This window comes from Stegodyphus dumicola, chromosome 4, assembly GCF_044657685.1.
Source record: "Stegodyphus dumicola isolate Sdum_Otavi_A_Nest chromosome 4, ASM4465768v1".
Lineage (NCBI taxonomy): Eukaryota > Metazoa > Arthropoda > Arachnida > Araneae > Eresidae > Stegodyphus > Stegodyphus dumicola.
The window spans coordinates 70827118-70849351 of NC_140771.1; the positions used below are offsets into that span (position 1 = coordinate 70827118).

The following is a 22234-nucleotide window of genomic DNA, read 5'->3' on the forward strand; positions in this document are numbered from 1 at the left end:
TTAATGCATAACAGATTTAAATCACTTTTATTCATTTCTATATCGTTAAGAAAAGATCTATGTTAATGCTTTGTTATTTTTGTAGTTAGTCTTGATTTTTAAGAATTTCGTACATTTCTTTGAGGTCTATAGTCTCTATAGTCTTTTACTTATATTATCTGGCTGTCTCTGAGTTTTACATATCTTACTGTGTCGTTTTTCAAGGTATAGTAACCCCCCAAAGTATTGGAAAGATAATGTTTTTAAAATAAGTCTATATTTGTTGGTTTTCAATAACAATTATTGAAAGCTATCAGATATATCAGTACTTTACTTAATATGTAAATAAATAAGCCTGGTGCTTATATATTTTCATCCTAAGATTAGAGAATAATTTTCTTTTGTTTCAGTTATCTATTTAAAGTACTTGTTTCATGTTATTAATGAAAAACAAGTATTTCAAATATTGTCATGTTTTTCTTCTTATTGAAACATATTTGTTTCTTGATTGACTTTTATTTATTTATCTATTTTTAGGTCTGCATTATATGGGACAAATTTGATGCGCTTCTGTGAAAAGTTAGATAGTCGAGTAGCTCCTCTTTTTCAAATAATTAGTTACTGGGCTAAAGGTTCACACTTGATTGGAGGGCCATTAAAATTCAAAACTTATGCATTTTTCCTTCTTCTTGTTTATTTTCTCCAGACTCGGACTCCTCCTGTTCTACCACCTGTGGATATCATATTAGATAAAACTGGTACATGATTTCATTCCTAATTATAATTTTTAAAAGTTGATTTTACAGTCTCAAATTTTACTATAAGATGTAGTTTGAAATGATTTATTATTACAGTACAAAGTCTTTAATCCGGACTCGTCAGGATTTCAGTGCTTCCGAATTAGGTTTTTTTCCAGATTGTAGATCATCAATTTAAATCTGGTAAGAAGGCATGCAGAAATAATAAAATAAAAAATATGAAACCATAATTTATGAAATAAAGAGTAATTATGATCTAAAGGGTATCAAAATTTCCAAAAAAAAAAGCTTAATATTTATTTGTTTACTTTATTAAACATTTCTTTCAATGTAAGTTGTTTAAGTTACTTCGTTTTATGTGCTAACACTTTCTCTTTAATTCTATAAACAGACATAATTTCTTGTTCAGTTACAAAGTTCCACTGTTCAAGTTCTGTAATTCCCGTGCTGAGAATACCGACTAACTTGTCAATCGAAATTTTTTCGTTTTCACTAACCTCTCTGTCACTTTCTTCATGCCTTTATCCATTTTTTTGCAGCAATTCCACTTTTTGTTTGATGGACATTGAAACATGCTTTTGCTTTGTAGATCCTTTGGCAGCTCCAGAATCAGAAACTTTTTTTGACATAATCGAAAGTTCAAGCTTACTTTTTATAAAATTGGTCTAACAGTCTGCAAAAAATAATAAGCCGGATCCAATTAGAAGATTAAGGAACAATGCAATCTGCAAGATTAACTGAAATCGATAATTAGATAATTTTAGCCTAGTTTATACCGTCCGTTATATGTTAAACGTGCATGTGTAAACGCATATACGCATGCGCAGAAAATTTGTAGCTTTGAGGTCCCGAATATAGATCATTCCGGATTATGGACGTCTGTATTAAAGACTTTGTACTGTATTATTTTTTGCATTCTGGCATATATTTATTTTTACGGTGAAAAATAAAAGTTTATTTTCAATTAATGAGTGTATTGAAAATAAGGTTGTCGTAATAGATACCATAAAATGTCATATTTTCTGTGTTTTCCAAAATAATTCAGATGGTAGTTATTTATAGAAATTTACGAGGCGTATTCGGAAACTAAGTACTGTTTGAAAAAAAAAAAAAAATAGTAAAAAAATTTTTTTGAATCCAATTTTATTTTTACATGAAAATACATGTCTTAAACTATTTTTCAACATAGTTTCCGCCAATGATCAAACACTTGTCATAGCGGGTGACCAGTTTTTATATACCATCGTCAAAGAAACTTCCCGCCAGTTTCGATAACCATGACTCCACAGCATTTTTTGTGTCATCGTCAGATTCAAAGTGCTTGCCACCAAGCTGGTGCTTCATGTGCAGGAACAAGTGATAGTCAGGCGGCGCCAAGTCCAGGCTGTACGGTGGGTGATCGAACTGCTTCCAATGAAACCGTTGAATTAACGATTGAGTGACACCAGCAGTATGGGGCCGAGCATTATCATGGAGCAACACAATTCCTTTACTGAGCATTCCTCTTCGTTTGTTTTGAATGGCACGCCTTAGTTTTGTTAAAGTCTCACAAAGTCGTGCCGCATTAATGGTTTCACCTCTGGGAAGAAATTCAGTAAGCAAAACGCCTTTCCTATCCCAGAAGACAATGCACATGATTTTTTATGATGACATTGTCACTTTGAACTTTTGTTTTTTCAGAGAATGAGTGTGTCTCCACTCCATCGATTGTTGTTTCGATTCTGGTGTGAAATGACACACCCAAGTTTCATCACCTGTCACAATTTGGTTTAAAAAGTTTTCTCCCTCATCACTGTACCGTGTGAGAAATGTCAGGGCACTACCAAGTTGCTTTGTTTTGTGAACATCAGTGAGCATTTTTGGAACCCATCGGGAACACAGTTTGCGATAATTCAAGCGGTCAGACACAATATCGAAGAAAACAGTACGTGAAATTTGTGGAAATGCCTCTGAAAGAGTTGTTATTGTGAAGCGTCTGTTCTCATGAATTGCTTCATCAACTTTCCTTACCAAATCATCAGTGACAACAGAAGGCTGAACACTCCGAGCCTCGGTGTGGACATTTGTTCGACCTGCATTAAACATTCTTACCCACTTTCTCACCATTCCATCACTTATCACGTATTCACCGTAAACTTCTGTCACTTGACGATAAATTTTGGCCATTTTAACATTCCTCGCGTTCAAAAATTTAATCACGGCACGAATCTCACAGTCGGCAGGAGAACTAATTGTCTTAAACCTTTTGAATGTGCACAGACAGCAAACTGAAAACACAACATAGAGCAACCAAAATGGCGACAATTGAAAGTCAGTGAACAAGAAAGAATAGCGCGCATGCACGGGACGCCTACCACAGCGCTGCGACGGCGCTAGAATGAAACGGTACTTAGTTTCTGAATACGCTATGTATGTACTAATGCTGTGCTGGCCAACTGAGATTTTTCTGAATTGCAGCAGTTCATCAAAATACTTGCTTATGCGAATCTGATAACCTCACATAATGAAAGGGACCTGATTTGCATTTGATAAAATGGGCCATCTGCACATCATGGATGGGAAAAAAAACAATGGCTAGACCTGCATCTCAAGATATTTAAGGTAAATAAAGGGTATAAAGTTTTGGCAAAAATATAGGAGATAGGTTCATCTGTAATGACTTAATTTCAGCTGATTTAAAAAAAAAAATCTCGTGTAAAGGTTAAAAAAGTGGGAAAATCATGAGAACATCAGTTCATCCTATCAACTTCAATGAAATCCAAGACAAAACTACTAATCATTAAAGGTTTTAATCACTGAGGATTAAAAAATTTTATTGTTATGCCTAAAATTTAAGGCATTTAAATAATTAAATTGATTGAAATAATAACTTTGATTAAAATAATAATTATGACTATAATTAACTATGAATTTTCAATCAAAATATTTTCCTCCCTCCAGATTTTCAAAAACATCTTGGAAATTGGTCATATGATATCTCTAAATATGTTAACAGCTTTTCACCATCTGAAAATATGCAAACTGCAGGTAAGCTTTACATTATTGAATTGAGGAAGCTTTACATTATTAAACTTTGAATGATCTTTTAAACATGTAACTTTGTATTAAAAAATGTGAAGCATATTCTAAAACATACAATGATTTCCCAAAACCCGCTTATTAAGTTTTCTAAATATTGGTAATGGGATGATATTATCTGTGCACACTATTTAGGAAAAATTTAGGACAGATTGGAATAAACCTTAGTAAGCAACAAAATTGCATGATGGATTTTGCTGAGAATTACAGCAAATATAAATTTTAATGAGTTTTTAAAACAGCATAGAAACATTATATATATATAAACTTTTTTTTTCATCAGACATTAGATAATAAAGGAATTTTTTTCAAAACATGAGATGGTAGAATGCATGAAAAACTATTTCAATATAGAATAGTCACTTACTCTTTTTTTTTTTTTTTTTTTTTTTTTTTTTTTTGCAATGCAGGACAAATGATGATTTTTCTTACTATTTATGGTGATGTCTTTTCCTCAGTGAAGAGTAACAATCTTTGGTAAAGTAATTTATTCCTTTAAAAAAAGTTATAAACCTCAGAGCCAATTATAATAGTAATACATTTCTTTAGGAATCTCATACTACACATGTTATCATACTGAAGTAGGAAAAGCAAACTGGTCAGTATGTTGAGTGAATTTATAACATGTATGTTATCTCTATTGTGACCTAAATCTCTAATGATAATGCCAATGATAAAATGTAACTGTTAACAGTTACACTATTAAACAGCAAACATATCTTTCATCCACTAAGAATATGAGTTTGTGAAAAGTTATTAAAAGAGAGGTAAAGATAATATTTAATTTGTCTAGTTCATCTTAAACAAATTTAGACTTAACCAAGGAAAATGTGAAGGAATATTATACAGTCAAAAGTCGTTAATTCGGACACCCATAATCTGGACCTCAAAGCTACAAACTTTCTGCGCATGCGTCGGGTTGATGCTTGCTCGTAAGATCATTACGGCTGCGAATATGCATGTGCGCGCGCGCAAAATATGTAATGCACATTTAATGTATAACAGACGGTATAAGCTAAGCTAAAATTATCTAATTCAGTTAATGTTGCAGATTGCGTTGTTCCTTAATCTTCGAATTGGATTCGGCTTATTATTTTTTGCAGACTGTTAGAGCAGTTTTATAAAAGTAAGCTTGAACTTTCGATTATGTCAAATAGAATTTCCGATATATATTTACTAATATGTAAAGGATCTACAAAGCGAAAGTATGTTTCGAAGTCTATTAAACAAAAAGTGGAATTGCTGCAAAAAATAGATAAAGGCATATCCTTTGTTTATCTAAACAAAGGATATGCCTTTATCTATTTTTTGCAGTATCTTTAATGCTGCAGCGCACAATGAATTGGAAGTTGATCTGTCAGCACTATACTTATCTTCAGGGCAGATGTTTTTATTTTATTTGGCTTATAATTCCTTACTAAATGTAGTATTTCATCTCGATGTACTCCGTCTTTGATATGATTTAAATCAAATTCCTTGTCATTATAATTCGCTTCCGATAGCGAAGAAAGTAACAGAGGTTATTAAAAACGGAAAAATTTCAATTGAGAAATTAGTCAGTATTCTCGGCACAGCAATTATAGGACTTGAACAGCGGAACTTTGTAACTGAAGAAGAAATTATGTCTGTTTATAGAATTAAAGAGAATGTATTATCACATAAAAAATGAAACAACTTACATTGAAAGAAATGTTTAATAAAGTAAACAAATAAATATTAAGCTTTTTTTTTTTTTTTTTTTTTTTTTTTTGTAAATTTTGATACCCTTTAGATCATAATTGTTCTTTATTTCATAAATTACGGTTTCATATTTTTAATTTTATAATTTCTGCATGTCATCTTACCAGATTTAAACTGATGATCTGTAATTCGGAAAAATCGATAATCCGGAATCGCCGAAGTCCCGACGAATCCGGAGTAACGACTTTTGACTGTAGTAGTATTGTTTGGGATGCCTTCATAATAATGTCCCCATCATAAAAAATTGCAGCATCTTAATAAAAAATCTGCTACTATGCAGAAAGATACCAACTTGCTTATGGTTGCCGGCAGTTTTATGTCAATACATCACTATGCCTTGCTAATCAAAATAGAAAACTAAATCCTACTTGTGTAGCAGTACCCCAGTATAAAGATGATCTCACCTTTATGAAGGTTGGTTTTTAGAAGTTCGAAACTATTTTCATAAGCAAGCAGGCAAATATATGCTGGAGTACTTCATAAAAGTGTCTGTCTTTTTAAACAATGGTTGGCTTGATAGTTTCTTTAGAAGGGACACTGTATTGAAGTGGCTTCACTTGCTTTATATTTTGGATTTTAACCATATCAACTGGCAAATGTTAAAAACGGTAAGTTATTTCACAAAGTGTCCAACTTTAAGCTTTAGCTGAGCATATATATAGGTACGTGTGTGTATAATTTTTAATGATAATTTTTTTTAAAAATTATAAAATTTAGTTATATTTAGAGACATTTACTCTTTTTACTTCCTTGTACAAAGTAAAAAGGAAGTATTGTAATCGCGAAAAGTTTCAGGCAGCATATTTCAACAAAAATATCCATTTTGACCGTTATCAAATGCAATTTAACGATGTTTTTGCATGATATCTGTACGTAAAGACAGAATAAAAGACTTTTCCTCCAAAAAAATTATAAAACTGCTTTAAAATGAATTCTGAATTCGTGACGTCTGTAAGAACGTATGTATGTACGTATCTCACATAACTCAAGAACGAGTGGCCTCAGAACGTTGAAATTTTATATGTAGTACTGCTATAACATATAGATGTGCACCTCGTGTTTTGGTTGCAATCAGCTGCAGCAAACGTATATAAATATAATTATATATATATCCACTCTGTTACCCGGCTCAGTGATCTCAGTTGCTTTTTACTCTTATATGTTTGTAAATTGAAAATTTTTTACTTTAAAAATGATGGAATTATGTTTTTCTTATCTTCTGGTTAAGGTTTTTATGCCTTTAGTAAATCTGTATGCAATATTTTTAGAATTATCAACAATTTTAAAGTTGTTTAAGTGCCGCTAAGCCTAATAATTTTTTTGAAGGCTGCCATTGCTTGTTTACATTTGAAACAGCAGAGTAGTGGATTTGTTGCCAATCTAGAGAAATGTAGCTTCGCAACAACAAAGATAACGCCTTCATTTATTATTGCGAATTAAATCATGCTTAATCCTTTCTGGAATTTTTTCGAGGAAATAAGTATTTAAGATTTACTTAATTTTTAATAATTAGTAATTTAATTTTTAATATAGATATTTTGAGTTTTTATGTATTTTTGCCTTGTCGCGAAGTGAGAACTGAATTAATGGAATGAGAAATACTCAATTGTCTGTGAAAAACTGTTTCTTTTTTGTTTTGTTTGCTTAATTTCTTTTATACATCGTTCTAGCTTTATTATAGTATTCGAATAGAACATGTGGCAACGATTAGGTAATTCTTTAAATGATATAAATTTTGTGCATTCTGAGTTATAATATGAATATAATATTGTTAAGGAAATATATGAATATAATACTGAAAATGAATGAAATATACTGAATAATATATGAATGAATATAATACTGGAATATGGTTATGAATATAATACTGGAAATATAATACTGTTAAATGAACCTAGTGCCAGAGTGTTGCTATGGTAAACAAATAGAGTGAATTTTAAAGAATGCATTTATTCTATTGTGGTTTATGCGCTGTCGGCAAAGTAGGTTTAATTCAATCCAATAATTTTAAACGAATTGCAAGAAAAATGCATATAATTTAATATTCCGTACAAGGAAGTCATGTGGTGCACACATCAGATTTTTTCTTTTATGTAAATGCAACCCTCAATAAGTCAGTTTTGTTTTTGTAAAGAGGGATAAACATTAGGTTTTCTTTTGTAGTTAGAAAAAGTGATTTGAATTCGAGACCCTTCCCACTATAGAAAAAAAGTGATGAAGCATCGTTAAAGTTACCGGAAAAGCATAGCCTAATTTATAAGGCTTAATTTCTAAAATTAGAAAAAGTGTTAGACCAGAATGGAGAGTCTTCAGAAAAAATGAACAAATACAAATAAATAACAAATAAGTAGGTAAAAATTAAAAGAATAAAAAGTTAAATTCGATGAAATGTAAGGAGATACACGAAGTTTAATAAATCAAGTTATATTAATGATAAATCATTAAAAAATAAAATAAATTGCCAGATCTGATCTTAACTGAGACTCCGAGTGGAATTACAATTTCATTCAAAAAGTAGACAATAGCTTAGCTAAGCTCCCAGTGAATTTAAATCATGAATATACAGTTTAGTGTAATATTTCAAGGGATGATGGGAAAAAGATTTTTTTTCCCTAGTACACCAATTTACATTGTTCTAGCTTTATTGTAGTATTTGAATAGAACATGTGGCAACGATTAGATACTTCTTTAAATAGTATAAATTTTGGGCATTCTGAGTTATAATATGAACGAAATAAAATACTGTTAAGTGAACCTAGCGCCAGAGTGTCACTATGGTAAACAAATAGAGTGAATTTTAAAGAATGCATTTATTCTATTGTGGTTTATGCGCTGTCGGCGAAGTAGATTTAATTAAATCCAATAAGTTTAAATGAAATGCAAGGAAAAATATGTATAATTTAATATTCCGTACAAGTCGTGTGGTGTACACATAAGATTTTTTTATTAACATGTTGGCTGCCATGCACGTTTTACGTGGTTTGCCCATGACGCCAACTTGAAATTTTTTTATTATGCTATGTATATTATGTTGAAATATTATCTACAGAAGATAATGTGAGTTATATAGTCGTGCTTAATGCATTTTTCATGGGGGGAGTTACTGGTGACCCCCAAGGCTCTGTAGAACATTATTGGGATTTATAATTTAAATTTTTTACGATTTATTATTCTTCAAACCATTATAGTAACAATGGTACTATTTAGAAATTTATCACTATCGATATTTACTCTAATTATGTATTTTACTATTGGCCGCGTCGCCGGTGCTGTAGCCAAGTCGAATTCCGTTCACCGGTGACTCTCATGGCAGTCAACATGTTAATTATGAGACTAAAATTTTAATTTATCGAACTTTCAAATAATTATTTTATCAATTGATGTTCTTTTAGTGTTCAGCCAGTTGAAGATTCTTTTGTAATAATAATAATAATAAAGAGTAATAGAGTGATCCAAATCTGAATAATTTACCTACAGAATGCAGTTTTGCAAGAGAAGTATTTTTTATTGCAATTTTTAGAAATGTCAACATTAATGAAGTAAATTTCTGAATAACTTTTGCAAATTTATAAAAAAAAATGGCAAAGAATGTTTTTTAAAGCATTTTATTACTTTTATTAAAATGCTTTTCATTTTTCTTATTTTTTATCATCTTGTCTCTTTCAGAAGAATTACTGCGAGAGTTTTTCTTCTTTTATTCAAACTTTGATTTATCATGGGTTATTTGCCCTAGAAGTTCTGATGTAATGAATATATGTTTTTTTAAACCAAAAGATGGAGAAGATAGTGGTTTTGAAGTAAGTATAGATATTTCTGTAGGTATAATCACTGAATAAAAAGAAAGATTTAAAGAAATCCTTAAAAATTAAATGTAAAAGATTACACTAAACAAATTAAAACAAATTATAACTAAGTATATAATATAATAATAAAAAGAATTATTGTTAGGAAGCATAAATGATAAGTCTGTTCCAAGATATGTAATTATGGTATTAGAAATATATTTTGCTACATTAAATGGTACAAATGTTTATAAAAGGTTAATAAGCTATGAAGATAGTTATTATACATTTCGTCAGTTGGAGATATTATTTAAAAAGTATGATCAAGATATAAAGTTTTAAGAAATATTTCTGTTGCTTTTTAAATTCCTCATTTAGCTAGACATATTTTGACTTGAAATGAAGATTTTATGCCACATCAAATGGATGTCTGAGAACTGGCAATTTGTCAGATCATGCATATGATAAATAAAAGGTATTATAGTTTATGGAATAGCAATAAATACCAGGTGGCATGGGTGATATATGCCTCAGTTATGCAATATATTATAAAGATTATAAGAAATGGAAAAAGTACGATGTTAACATGATTGAGTTTAAATTTAACCCTTTGCGGCACAGTGTGTCCGGTCTGGACATACCTAAAAATTTCCTTCTGTATGCACAGAAAAATTGAATGAAAAAGAATTTATAGATTACTATAGGTTACTCTGAACCTTCTTTATTTATAGTAGATGACAGCTCAGTACAAACCAGTCCATATATTTTAGCCATGTTTAGTTTTTTAAGACCCTCGTTTTTCAAAGAAATCTTCCAGATTTTGTTTTAGGGTATAAAAGGAATTGTTTGAAAAGAAATTTATATTTTATTTTTTTGGCTGTATGCTAATCTCCTTATTCTATATTAGTTTAAAATTTTTACCTTGAAATCTTGCCTAAAATCAAATGGCGAACCCTAGGTGTGCCCAGACCTGGCTCACCGATTATCTAAGACAACTGAGAGTCTGTATTCTTTTTTTCTCATCGGTCAGTTCATTGACAACAATGCTCGTTTCAGCACTCTTTTCGAAGCTCTATTCAATCAGTGTGCCACTTTGGACACACCCACAGAATTAAAACGATAAGTGCTATCTTCACAAAATTTTATTTGTGTACTCCTCTAGGCCTGACTGCCTACCTTTTTTTTTTTTTTTTTTTAATCAAAACTTCGACTTTAAAAGGTAGCGTGCTGGAAAGGTTTAAATAAAGGCATAAAATACTATACTTTTTTTTTTTTTTTAAAGGCATGCTTTAAATCTAGATTTAATTGCATAGAACCTGTAAATAGCCCTTTGCAGATATTCAATCAAATTTTGGAGTGTGACTAAAATAAATTAATTGATAATGTTTGAAACTTTTTTTTTTTTTTCTTTTTTTAAAAAATTCCAAGTTGAAATAGGCATTAAACGTAAAGTGTACATTTATCATAACATGTACAATGTGTACGTACAGCAATGTGTACAGTTATCGAAAAATTGTACACATTGCTGTTTACCAGACTTTTCCATTTTATTGAGCAAAATAATTAGACAATAAATTTAGAATATCTGAACATTAATAAAAGTTCTGTTTTTCATTCTGTTCATAAATGTTCTTTTTCATCCTTTTAGTCAAAGAAATAGGAATGTATAATAATTATTTAGCAATGCGTATATTTCAATAGATTTTTTTCTTTGATAATATTGTTGCAAATCAGTTTATTGAAAATATTTAGAAGTAAATTTGTTTGAAAAAAAAAAAAAGGATAATTGAGCCATCTTTTTTTATGATACTCTGATGACGAGATGTATAAATTGTATATATTTAATCTCTAATATTTTTATTTATTAAAGAGAGTTATTTTCATATGTATTTGACTTTGTTCATTTTCTTAAATTATTATTTTTTTTTTCCTCCTTTATTTCAATAGTTGAATACAGTTTGCATTCAAGATCCCATTGATCTACACTGGAATGTGACAAAAGGTGTGTCATATAAATATTGTAAGAAATTTGGAAAAAGCCTTCTTTCTGTTTGTGAAATTTATCAGCATACCAAGAACATATTTTTGTCTCCCCAGAACTGGGGCCTTATATCTATTTTTGACAGCAAACTTAATCCCGATTTATTTATTAGCAATGACTGTGTTACAATACAATTACCATTGCCTATATCTGCAGTCAATTTATCTTCTATGGAAAGTTTTGAGAAGGAAATACAAAATGTTGCTAAGTATATTTTTCACATCTTGGATTATTGTTTATTATTTCAATGCAAATTTCTAGATATGACCAATGAAACAGAATTATTTGTCTCACACAATAACAGTACTTGTAAAGATAAAATTCCATCACAATACCACTTTTCTGAACATCTTATTTATTGTGCATCTTGTATTGCATCTAATGCATGGTATGGAAGAAATAGCTGGAATGTTCGAAGAACAGGGACTAATTTTAATAAATTAGATACTGAACGTCATATATCGAAATTAATAGTTCAATACAGAGAAAATGAAATGGAGAAACAGAACAGTTTTTCACTTCAACAGAAGAAAGATGAAGAAAAGGAAAAGTTCAGTTTTTTGTGTGAATGTTCAAGTATACATGAAGTCTCTAGCATTTCATTGCTTGTAAAACTAAAGCCAACAAACAGTGATAAATTTTTACGAGGACTAGCAGTATTTTTGAAAGAATATATACCTTACATGTGTAGATATCTTTGATGTAAATATCTGTTTTAAAAGCTGAATATTGAATATGCATTCATAATATATTTATTTTGATCTCGTTTTTCTTGCCTGTTTGTATGTAATTTTTTTACTCCTAATGTTGCATCATTGTCAATTAATTTTATTTTGTAGATTACTACCTTTGAAGGCAATCAGTATTTCTGGGAACATAAATAAACATCAGAGTTGATAATTATAATATTCTCTAAAATGACAGTCTCTAACCTGATTGAGGCCATCTAATATGCATCAAAGCAGCCACTAAAATGTCCAATTTCATTTTCAAAATGTTTTATGCATTAAGAAAATCAAAAAATTACATTTCCTATTCTGTGACAACAAAACTACTTTTATGTAAAAGTGTGGTTAAACATTTTTTAAATGTTTCATTTTATCCTTACTGAGCCTGGTGATTTGATGTTTATGATATAGCATTCTTTATATAATTCATCACATTCTTAAATTGTTTATATTAATGTTTTTCATACCTATATAAGCTGGTAACATGTAACAAATCAATGCTCTTGGCACTTTAGTAATTTGTATCTGTTTTAATATTATTATAATCAGTCATGCTTACTTTAAATTTCGCAATTTTAGTCCATATATGTATATGCACATATTTTTAAATACATATTTTTGTAAATAAACAAGATTAATCTGAGATATACTTACTGTAATTTCCGGAAGAAAGGCCACATCAGCATAAACGCCACACTTGAGAAAAATGGCGGAAAAAAATTAAAATTACACAGAAACGTCGCATCAGCATAAATGCCGCAATAGATTAAATTGTGCGTGACATCGTCCTGGGCCATATAGATGCAAAATCTCAACCTAAGTCCTGATATATGACATATCAGTTAAGAAAAATGCATGAAATGAAACCATAACTCAAAAATAAATTAAAGGTAAGAAATGTTAAAATTATATTTACATTCACGAATATACTTATATTTACTCACTAAAGAAGTCCATATTTGTAATACTCAGACTATATTATAAAATATGTTACTACAACGAAATATTAAATTTGGATGACAAAAGGAAATTTTAAATTTTACTTGCAAAAGGAATTACAGCAAACTATACATCATATGAAGCCATCAAAACCTGATTTTTCACTATCTGAATTAAAAAGATTTAGTAAATCCTGATCTAGTCCAAGTCTTCCAGATCGTCACATTCATCCTCTTGGTTTACAGTGTCTTTATCTAAGGATATAATTTCAGCTTTGAACCCTGCTATTATTGACGATGTTTTTACCGATTTCCACGCACTTCCTACTCACTTTGCAACTTCTTCATAAGATGCTCTACACATTTTACCGCTTGTGGTATACGTATGCAATCCTTCACTCATCCAATACTTCCATCGCTTTCGGACTTCAGCTTTGAAGGATTTATTACCTGACAAATCTAATGGTTGTAAGATTTTTGTCAAACCACCAGGAATTATTGCTACAGTCGTAGACAGTTTTTGACATCTTGTGTTCTCTGATTCAAGTAAATGAGCACGCACGGAATCCATTATCAATAACCCTTTTGATTGGAAAAAAGATCTCCTACGAGGCTACCAAACTTTTTGTAGCCACTCATACACAATTGTTTCGCACATCCAGCCATTCTTGTTTGCACAAATAATTACGTCATTAGGAAAATCTCCCTTCGGAGTACTTTTTCGTTTAAAAATTATCATTGGCTTTAGCTTGTCACCATTTGAGGCACAAGCTAACACACATGTAAATGATGTTCTTTCATGCCCCCTCGTAAGCACAGATACAGTTTTTGCACCAGTTTCATCAACAGTTCTGTTTGCAGGAGAGTCGAAAGCTAATGGCGTTTTATCCATATTTATTATTCGTGACCAAAGAAGTTTTTTTTTTTTGTCAATAATATCTGTCACATATTTTAGTAAAGATGTCTTTTATCCTGCTATTCCATTGGTAATTGTCACCCGACTGTTGTTCTAGTACGCACAGAAATATTTTTTCTTTTCATAAATCTGCTACACCAGCAAGGCCCTCCTTTTAAATCATTTATGTTCATTTGTTTTGCTATAAATTTTGCTTGTAAGCGAATTTTTACAGTCAAAATTGCCATTCCCTTTCCTTGTTGCTCCTTTATCCAGTTTTCAAGGTCATCCTCTAGATTCGGCCACCTTACAGTACCACTTCTTTTGGCTCGTTTCTGTTGTGGCATATCTTCAAGTTCTTCTTTTTCAGTTCTCCAACGTCGAATACATCTCTCGTCCACTTCAAACTCTGTAGCTGCTGCTCTATTTCCAATTTGTTCAGCACGTAAAATTACATTAAGCTTAAAAACAGCAGTATAGCTTTTGTGCCGGTTAGGTGCCATTTTCAAAAATTTTCTGCTCCCTTCTTAAAAACTATCTAACAAGTACCCAAACTGATGAGATCTGTATTTGGCAAAATGCCATGAAAAATCAATTCGTGCTGAAGGAGAAATATGTCAGAGTTTGTTACTGCGATGCAGGTGGAGTCGTGTCCGCCTTTGAAAAAAATTGCAGAAAAGGCAGGGGTGGGGAGAGGATGGGTCCTGGAAAATTCATCGAATGGCAGAGGAGAGAGACTGATGAGAATGTTAATTTGAAAGGAGTAAGAATATTATTGTTCTGAGATCCCGTGTAGGGTGAATAAGGCATTTAGGTCCATTCAAGGTAAAGAATGTAAGCAAAATAACGTTCGCAAAAAGCAACTGAGTGGTCTTTTGTGTGGGAACAGCACCAGTTAATGTACAATGACTATCATAGGAAATATTTTATTTTTAGTGCACCCAAACGCTGCATGGGTACAAACACCACACCCGCTGAAAATTTAAAGTTTTAAACACATAAATGCTGCGGTGTTTCTTCCGGAAATTACGGTACTTCAAATCTATGTTTAAGGCATCTATCTGCAAAACAAAAAATAAACACATTGGAAGGTTATCACAATCTATTAGGTTATCACATGTTACAGAAGATGTTACTTGAGGTTTGTAACAAAAGAACTTGACAGAAAAATAGAAGTACAAGTTAAACACAAATCTAAAAATTTGTCAAGAAAAAGGAAATAATGAATCACGAATGGTTCAAAAATTTTTAAAAATCTGTGAAGAATGAAACTCTACAACCATGTAAAGAAATAAGTATTTAATTTAATTTGATTTGAAAGTACTAATGCAAATTGCCATGACTGAAAAAAGCTAAGAGTTATGTATAACTACTTTAGTTTGAGAAATTCTGTGCAGGCAAGGGTTGGTTAGAATAACTATCATAAAAGAAATGTGTTATAAAAAACTTACTTAGAGGAGGTGAATCCACCAGTGAGAATAATGTTGTAGAACAATTGCTGCAATTTTTGTTATTCATAAAACAATATTATTTCAAGTTATTCATAATATTGATGAGATGAGCCTTTGCTATTGATTATGCACTAAATTGTTGCCATTCTAATTCATATTGTTACAAAATGTACAGGTGCGGTAAGATAGGTCCCCCGTAAAGCAGGTTTAGAATTGCCATAAAATGGCAAGGGAAGGCAGGGTTGCTACATATGGTGAGAAATCTCCCATCTGGCGACAAAATTGGCGATATGCCATGGACGGATGGAACTTTTTGGAATGATTTCTTACCGGTTTAGCCCAGAATGTTCTCGAACACAAGCCAAGAACTATATAAATCCTGCTAGTACACGGAGAGTCAGTGCGAGATAGTTACTGTCTCGAGTTAGTCAGTCTGTGCAGAGTTGATCGAGTTGACAGCCGGGCAGCGAGTGCCGAGTGAGTCGTCGAGTGCATCGAAAGAGTCTCTTAGTGTATTGCGAGGTTGTGCATCGTCGAGAGAGTGTGTTGAGCTCCGGAAATGACTGAACCAAAGAGTCGGGAGCTGTACTCTGGTGCTTTGCAGTGAAGCTGTCTCCACCATTATAGCCTGATAATCTGAAGGCTGCGTCGCTGATTGTTCCAGCAAGTGTATAGTAGATCTTCGACAACTGTAAAACGTGACTTTGGAGATGTCCTGATTAATATTGGCTAAATAAAGTGTGTTTTGATACTTTATCGACTGTCGTCGTTATTCACTCGAAATCCCCCCCCCAAAAAAAACGTAACTACTGGTGTCAGAAGTGGGATTTGCGAGTGAATGCTATCATTATGTATTGTTTTTTCATTAATGTACAGTTAAAACTCCCACAGATGAAAGTGGAGCTTGCAGGAGAAACTGGAGCCATAAAAGAAGAGATGATGGAAGTGGCATCTAAAGAATCAAAGGATGAAGAAATAAAGAAAGTAGCTGGTGGAGTGTCTGAAAAAGAACCAGAAACGATCGATAAAACACGTAACGGGATTAAAGAAAAAGAGCGAAAACATGAAGAAATAAAAGACGGATAGGAAGATTTTGATTCTCACATGCTCGAAATAGAGATAGAACAAAGCGAAAATGCGACTGTCAAGTTCATAGAAACTAATAGTGAAATTATGAAAACGCAGCAAGTTTTGAACCATCTGAAAGTTCATGTGATGCTGAGATGGAAGAGGCTGATATACAACATACGCAGAGTGCTTTAGTATTGCAAGAAAATTCACCCACTTTACAAACTGGGTGTGTGCCTCATAGTGCAGGTTTTGCAGTCAGGGACTTGATTTTAAGCCAAGATACTTATGTTTGTGAAGAATCGGGTTCCGTTCATGATTCTGATGCAGAATTTGGAGTTTGTTCTCAGGAAACGGAGGAAAATGTGCATGTATCAGCTTCTGAAAATACCGAGGTGAACTGTACACATGATGCTAATAGACTTCAGATTGGTGAACAAACTGTTTCAGGTCTTTCTGTGGATGGAAAGTCGGAAAGGACTGAATCTTCAGACATTGATATGCATATCGGACATACATCTGACAACTGCAGTGGAAAAGTATTTGACTCGGGAGTAACTTAATAAAAAGATTGAGACTGAAATTCATTTTGAACTTTAGTTTGTATAATTTAAAATTGTTATGTGTTTAATTTGTGTATATACCTTTTACATAGTGTAAATATTTATTTTTTTAGTTATGTTATTTTGTTTGTTTTATTGCGTTTTGTTTGTATTGAACTTGTCTTTTGACCAAGGGTTGTACTACCTGAGACGTGCAGTCTTTGGGAGGTGTTACGAAACGTACAGGCACGGTAAGATAGCTTCCCTGCAAAGCAGGTTTAGGGTTGCTATAAAACGGCAAGGGGAGGCAGGGTTGCCATATATGGTAAGAAATCGTCCATTTGGGCGACAAAATTGGCAATATGCCAAGGACAGATGGAGAACATTTTGGGCTAAATCGATAAGAATTCGTTCCAGAAAGTTCTAGACAAGTTGATAGTCTAGAACAGTCAGTCACTGAATGAGTGTCTCGAAAAATAGCAGTCGTTGAAGAGCGATTTGAAGAAAAATTGAGAAAATTCCAGAAAGAAGTAGATGTTTCAAAAGAAAACCGGACTTAGCCCAAAAACAAAGCTGAAGATTTCAAGTTTCCCCCCCCCCATTCCATTCAAGTTTCTCATACGGTAATCAAACCAAGCACATATGATGGAAAGTCATCGTGGAGTGTATATAAGACACAGTTTTCAATCATGGCGGAAAATAACAAGCGAGACTCCCACATGAAGGCTTCGCAGTTGACTGCGTCACTCCAAGGTGATGCTGTAGACATCTTAGGGGTCCTTTCTAAGACCAGATTTTATACTTCCTTCAACGTCCTCTCGAATGCGCTGAAAATGAGATTCGTGGAAAAGTGTGCAAAGGACTGTAACCGTCTGCAGTTGAAAACTTGCCAGCAGAAAATCATGGAAAACCTTCAAGAACTGGCGACTGACATTTCATCGATGCAGTTAAGGATGCGGAAATTCAAAAAGCTCTCAGATTGGCGGATCTGAAAGACCTAAAATCTGCTTGGTCTACGCTATGAAGTTCGAGTCAGCTCAACAAGTATCATAGGATGAAGAAGTAAAGAAAGTAGCGGGTGGAGTATCTGAAAAAGAACCAGAAACGATCGATAAAACATCTAATGGGATTAAAGAAAAAGAACGAAAGCATGAAGAAATAAAAGACAGGAAGGAAGATTTTGATTCTCATGTGCCCAAAAGTAGAGATAGAAGAAAGCAAAAATGCGACTGTCAAGTTCGTAGAAACTGATAGTGAAGTTATAAAAATGCAGTCAGCAAGTTTTGAACCATCTGAAAGTTCATGTAATGCTGAGATGGAAGAGGCTCATATACAACTTATGCAGAGTGCTCCAGTATTGCAAGAAAATTCACCCACTTCACAAACTGGGTGTGTGCCTCATAGTGCAGGTTTTACAGACAAGGACTTGATTTTAAGCCGAGATACTTATGTTTGTGAAGAGAATTGGGTTCCGTTCATGACTCTGATGCAGAATTTGGAGTTGATTCTCAGGAAACAGAGCAAAATGTGCATGTATCAGCTGCTGAAAATACCGAGGTGAACTGTACACATGATGCGAACAAATTGTTTCAGATCTTTCTGTGGATGAAAAGTCCGAAAGGACTGAATCTTCAGACTGTGATATGCATATCAGACATACATCTGAGAACTGCAGTGGAAAATTATTTGACCCGGGTATAACTTAATGAAAAGACTGAGACTGAAATTCATTTTGAACTTTAGTTTGTATAATTTAAAATTGTTATGTGTTTAATTTGTGTATATACCTTATACATAGTGTAAATATTTATTTTTTTAGTTATGTTATTTTGTTTGTTTTATTGCCTTTTGTTTGTAACGAACTTGGCTTCTGACCAAAGGTTGTACTGCCGGGACGTGCAGTCCTTGGGAGGGGGCAGTGTTACGAAATGTACAGGTGCAGTAAGATAGTTTCCCCGCAAAGCAGGTTTTAGTGTTGCCACATTTGACGACATTCGGTAACAAAATTAGCGATGTGCCATGGATGGATGAAGAATTTTCTGAAACAAATTCTTACCGGTTTAGCCCGGAATGTTTTCAAACACAAGCCAAGAATTATATAAATCCTGCTGGTATGTGGAGAGTCAGTGCAAGATAGTTAGTGTCTTGAGCTACTCTGTGCAGAGTCGATCAAGTTGACAGCCGGGCAGCGAGTGCCGAGTGGGTCGTCAATTGCATTGAAAGAGTCTCATAGTGTATTGCAGTTAGTGCATCGTCGAGAGAGTGTGTTGAGCTCTGGGAATGACTGAACCAAAGAATTGGGAGCTGTGCTTTGTGTATCGTTGAGTGCATCACTAGTTGTAGCGTGGACAGTCTAGAGAGTACGTGGAGTTCCGAGAACGACCAAGCAGAGTCGGGAGCTGTATTCTGGTGCTTCGCGGTGAAGCTGTCTCCACTGTTATAGCCTGATAACCTAACGGCTGTGTCACTGATTGTTCTAGCGAGTGTATAATAGATCTTCGACGACTGTAAAACGTGACTTTGGAGCTGTTCTGATTAATAATTGCTAAATAAAGTGCATTTTGATACTTCATCAAGTGTTGTTGTTATTCACTCGAAATCTACGAACCCCGTACGAACATGAAGGAAGAAATTAATGCAGCAGTATTATTAACTAAAAAAAAAAAAAAAAAAAAGGCTTTATGATGATGCTGTTGTGCAAGTGTTTTAGATGTAACAGAACAACCATCAACAATCAGTTTTTGATGGCTGAGATATTTAAAATTTTTAATATATCTGAATTCAAAGTGAAAAAATGTACAGATTAAAAATCTTGATAATGCATTGGAATGTAGTGATAAATTTAATTTGATAAAAAGTAAAAGAACAAGAAAAGTAATGTTAATTCTGTGAATACAATGTCTTAACAACTTAATTGTTTGCTTTAGCCATAAATTAGTTAAAACAATTTGATCATTATTTTGAAATAATAAATTGTTTAATTTATGAAATTAAAATGCTTAAAAAAGGAAGAAATAATTAACCAAAAGAGTAAATTAAATAGACAGAGTTCATTGGATGAGTTATTTTATAAGTTTTACTATTTTTGAAATTACCAAACAAAATTTATTGTGCAAAGTTTTGTAATATTTTTTGTTTTATCTAAATGAATCTGTTTTCTGTATTTTTACAATATTATTCACTGGTGATATTTCAGAAAGTTAAGTTGAAGATAAATGTTTTCTATGTTTTGGTTTTTTGGTTCCTTTATCTTTCCTTGCATCTTTAATTTATTCATAATTTTATTAATATAACAGTATTTAATCAATGATATACCACACTTATGCTTTTGCTAAAAAAAAAAAAAAAACTAATTTTTTGCACTTCTGGTAAAAAACAATTTTTAAGGAAAATTTTCTATCATATCTTTATTTTCTAGAAGTGAGTAAAAGTTTAATCTCTTCTTATATGTATATATTAATAAAAATCAGACACAAAATTTTAAAACTACTTTTATTATTTATACATACATCCATAATAGTTATGTGTTTCTACAAACATGTATACCAAATTTAGTGCCCCAAACTTAAAAGATGCTGTGTAGCAATACATTTCTATATGTATTATTGCTGAAAATAGAAAATATGTATAAAAATTAGAGGACAGATTGTTACTTTAAATAAATTATGAAATGGGACAGATTATTCATATGTGGGTACTCTTCCATCATAATTAGATGATGATAATTTTTTTAGGTATAAAAATATATATTAATGATAAGAACTATGTGAGATAATGTATGTATAATATAACCATAACATATTTTATAACATTCATGTAACTATCCTTATATTCAGGGCAGATGTTTTTATCTTATTTGGCTTATAATTCCTTACTAAATGTAGTATATCATTTCGATGTACTCCGTCTTTGATATGATTTAAATCAAATTCCTCGTCATTATAATTCGCTTCCGATAGTGAAGAAAGTGACACAGAGGTTATTGAAAACGAAAAAATTTCGATTGACAAATTAGTCGGTATTCTCGACACAGCAATTATAGGACTTGAACAGCGGAACTTTGTAACTTAACAAGAAATTTTGTCTGTTTACAGAATTAAAGAGAAAGTATTATCACATAAAACGAAGCAACTTAAACAACTTACATTGAAAGAAATGTTTAATAAAGTAAACAAATAAATATTAAGCCTTTTTTTTTTTGTAAATTTTGATACTCTTTAGATCATAGTTGTTCTTTATTTCATAAATTACGGTTTTATATTTTTTATTTTATAATTTCTGCATGCCATCTTACCAGATTTAAACTGATGATCTATAATCCGGAATTGTCGAAGTCCCGACGAGTCCGGATTAACGACTTTTGACTGTAGTTTAAATAATAAATGTTTTCAGTGGAATGCTCTTACAATGTAAAAATTCTTAATTTAGGGGGGAAAAATGTAATAAGGAATATGGAAAAATTGTGTTGAGATGGTAAATACTTTTTGTTTTAGGCATTCATCTGCCTCATCTATATTAGGCTATTGTAAACTCTTAAATGCATTTCAACAAAGCATTTCGAGATATATTTGAAAGCTTTTTAAAATATATATTTATTTTGAGTTTATTCCTAAAAAATAAATATCTATAGCGGTAGAAAGTCAAGAAAGAAATTGAATATGAATCATTCCTGGATGTGGAGTATAGAATGTAAGAAGTTTCACTTTTAAACTTTTTACACCAATAACACTTTTTATTCAAAAGTTATGCACTTTTGTTTGCAGCCTGTTCTTTTGTGACAATAATTTAAGAGTATTTTTATGCCTATTAATTTATATTTTAAAGTTTAAAATAAGAAATATGATATAGTATAAATTTATAGTATTCTTTTCCCTAGTCTTAGTCCTAAGTCTTAGACATAACTGATAATCAAATTCTTAAAAATCCCCAAAGCTGTAAAGTTATTGCTTAAGAGTAGTACTTTTTTTTTTATTTTCAACTTTTGAAAAAAAAATCTCTCCCCCCTTTTTTTGTGCAGTTTCATATGCAAATTTGATAAATATCTTGAATTACAAAATGTGTTATAAAACTTAACAAATATATGAATATCTAGAAAAGAAAGGAAGGGAATAAAACGTTATCACAAAATAGTCAATTAAAATAATATTTGCATCAAGACTTGTGTTAACTACTTTTAAAATTTAATGGAACTAGTTTTAAAAAATAAATAAGAGGTGTTTTATGTACAATCTAAA

The 22234-nt window shown here is 31.8% G+C and overlaps 1 protein-coding gene across 5 annotated transcripts in view; it reads left to right on the plus strand.

The window, feature by feature from the left end:
* The window catches only part of LOC118201079 (speckle targeted PIP5K1A-regulated poly(A) polymerase-like), a 53149-nt gene extending 41003 nt beyond the window's left edge, over positions 1-12146 (plus strand). For 4 of the 5 annotated variants that reach the window (XM_035373101.2, XM_035373100.2, XM_035373102.2 and 1 more), the window contains 4 exons: positions 517-737; positions 3678-3764; positions 9222-9352; positions 11285-12146. In XM_035373101.2, the coding sequence (XP_035228992.1) occupies positions 517-737; positions 3678-3764; positions 9222-9352; positions 11285-12079 (1234 nt within the window). In that variant the 3' untranslated portion in view covers positions 12080-12146. The remainder of the gene's footprint in view (positions 1-516; positions 738-3677; positions 3765-9221; positions 9353-11284) is intronic. The other variant, XM_085815067.1, reaches the window with a different exon arrangement.
* Positions 12147-22234: the final 10088 nt, after the last annotated feature.